We start from the raw sequence: 2,832 nt of genomic DNA on the forward strand, positions 1-2,832 counted from the left end.
GAGTAGATTTACAAAATGCAATTTATTTAATTATTCTACCCAGTGTAATTATCGACGTTGCCGAGTTAAATTATTGTAGAACTCACTGGTCGATGGTCTGTGCAGTCTGAATTATTAGAGCTTCCATGACTGTTTAAACAGTGCAGTATTTTATAGCAGTGTAATTACAGTGGCAGTATTTATTATTATCTAATTTGGTTTCCATTTTCTTTTAAAGGGACACATTGTTCACATTAGTTTTTACTAAAAGTAACTGTAATCTGATTACATCTTTTTTCTGTAACAAATAATGAATCACCATTTCCATTACTCCCCAATCCTGAGTAACAGTAATCAATAATGTCAGTGCCAACACAAACTACTGCAGCTCTTAATGGCAATAAAATATTTCTCATATGGCGCGACGCCTGATTAATATGGAATATATTATATATATTATATAATATATTGATTAGTATAACGCATATTGATTATTATAGAATATATTGATTAATATAGAGCATATTGATTAATATACAATATATTGATTAATATATAATATATTGATTTATATAGAATGTATTGATTAATATAGAGCATATTGATTCATATAGAATATATTGATTAATATAGAGCATATTGATTCATATAGAACCTATTGATTAGTATAGAGCATATTGATTCATATAGAATATATTGATTATACACTGATATAGAACAGATGTATTATAATAAATTCATATTATAAAATAAAATAATTCTCGAGGTCCAGATTGGATCAAATAAAAAATTAAACAACATGAAATGTATGCAACTTTTTATTTATTATTGATTTAGTTTAATTTATTAATTTTCATTAAAACAGCATCAATAACAACAAAATACAATAAAAAGCATGAGCATTAACATCAGTCTCCTCCAGTTTCGGTCCAACAGGGACAGGAAGTCCTGTTTCAGGTATTTTCAGGTTAATGGTATTTTAGACTTTCCTGATAATCAATAAAAGTAGTTCAGTCAACCAACTCACAAAATGTTTCTTACAGCAGTATAGCATATTTAGATTTTGGCATCGGGGCTCCGACCTCATCACTCCCCGATATGTTTCCATAGAGATATTGGGGATGAATGAGCAGCAGCAATACCAGATGCAGGGCAATAACACACTGACAGAGCAGGAGAGCTGGGAAATTGTGCAGTTTAAATAGCCTGCCAGATTGGAAGGGTGCGTGTTATCCAGTCTCTCTTTTAATGCTAATGTTAATTTCTATATTGCAGTTAAAAGTGATGTTAAGTGATAATATTTTCAGAATAAAGTCGTAATATTTCCATAATACAGTTAGTATTAATAATATTAGTTGGAATATTGTGCGTTAGTAGCGCTGCTGACTGACGTGAGTTTTTATTCGCTGCTGTTTTACAAACTTTGTCTAACAAATGAAACAGTTTTGTCCTTGGGTTGTTATTGGCCACATTAGCAGTTTATCTCTCAGAGCCGTTAGCAGACTTCATGGGACCAAACAGCTTTAGAGGGGTGGAACCCCTTAAATTCAATGATAAAAGACATAAAAGAATTGATTATGATTAATAGATTGATCTCTAATGTCACCTTTAGACATCACTATTCAATGTGCCACCAGAATGTTTGTAAGTTCACTTATCTTCCTTTTTCCAAGCAGATCCTGATAAATGTGATTGTTTGAAATTAAATCAGGATATATTTCTGACACCCTTTGGATACCCCATCAATATTCCTCTAGATCCGCCCCTGTGCATCTTTCGTTGATCAGATATCTGATCTCTAAACAGCTGAGTGTAAATACATCCAGGAAGGAGTCAGCACCCCTTTTGGACTGAGAATAACTGAAATCTGATCTGATAAGAGACTCTTGAAATGGAGCTTTTGGTATATAAGTGTTAATAATAAACTGCATTAGTACTTATATAACATTTTTTTGGAACATTTTGGTGAACAAAGATAATAAAATGTTCAAAGCCAGAAGAAGAGCGATGTGCAGCGGACTCTGTCCATCCACAGGTGAGTCCCCTCAGTGCCAAGTAGAAACACGCCATCAGATAATAGACTCCCTCAGGTTCTCATCTGGCAGGAAGTCGTAAAGGAAAACCTCACTCTGGGTGGAAGGAGCCTGAAACAGCGCCGCCACCATTCACAGACTCCACCACCGTCCCCGTGGTGTCTCTGTGCTGCAGGAGGCCCTTCCTGTAAGCTCTCTGGATCACCGTTGCCGCCACCTCTTCCTGTTTCCTCCGCAGGGTGCTGCTGATTGGTTCATAGGACACCTGGAGGTTACAATAATCTGTTTGATTATTTGATGGATGATACATGGTGATAACTGATCAGATCTTCTCTCATGAAATAATATAATATAATATAATAGAATATAACATGATATAATAGAATATAAAACCTTGGACGAGTTGGCGATGAACTTTTCCTCCATTCTGGTTTTGAGAGAGTCCATCTGTCCTGAATCATCCACCACCTGCACACATACAGAGTGTGACAACACTAGGACCAAGCGGAAAACGGCCACTCAAGCTGAAGCCTGTTTCCCTTAGTTTAGATCCGCCCACAAGCTCCTCGATTGGCTCTCCGGTTTTGTGGAGCCTGGCCGTCCCCACTGTCACTCCATCTTGCTTGCACACCGGTCTGCTAGTTGCCCAGATCCTATTAATCTGCCACGTAGAGTTGGGCTTGTTCGCCGGCGTCACGCAGCTAGAAGGATTGTAATATCCTTCTAGCTTCTTTCATTTACTTCTACTTACTTCTAGAGGTTTCATTTACATTAACGTTTGAATCGGTGTCCATGTGCGTATGTGCGTGCGTGCGTGCGT

At 36.7% G+C, this 2,832-nt stretch overlaps 1 protein-coding gene across 1 annotated transcript in view; it reads right to left on the minus strand.

Annotated features, from left to right (window-relative positions):
* Window positions 1-784: 784 nt before the first annotated feature.
* Window positions 785-2,832, minus strand: part of LOC118330697 (sodium channel protein type 4 subunit alpha B-like) — a gene marked incomplete in the record, with an annotated part of 19,695 nt that continues 17,647 nt past the window's right edge. Inside the window, 2 exon segments of the mRNA XM_035665347.1 lie at window positions 785-2,277; window positions 2,406-2,480. Coding sequence (XP_035521240.1) covers window positions 2,104-2,277; window positions 2,406-2,480 — 249 coding nt within the window.

Source organism: Morone saxatilis, unplaced genomic scaffold (genome assembly GCF_004916995.1).
Source record: "Morone saxatilis isolate NCDOM2014 unplaced genomic scaffold, NCSU_SB_2.0 Contig2, whole genome shotgun sequence".
NCBI classification, from domain to species: Eukaryota; Metazoa; Chordata; class Actinopteri; family Moronidae; genus Morone; species Morone saxatilis.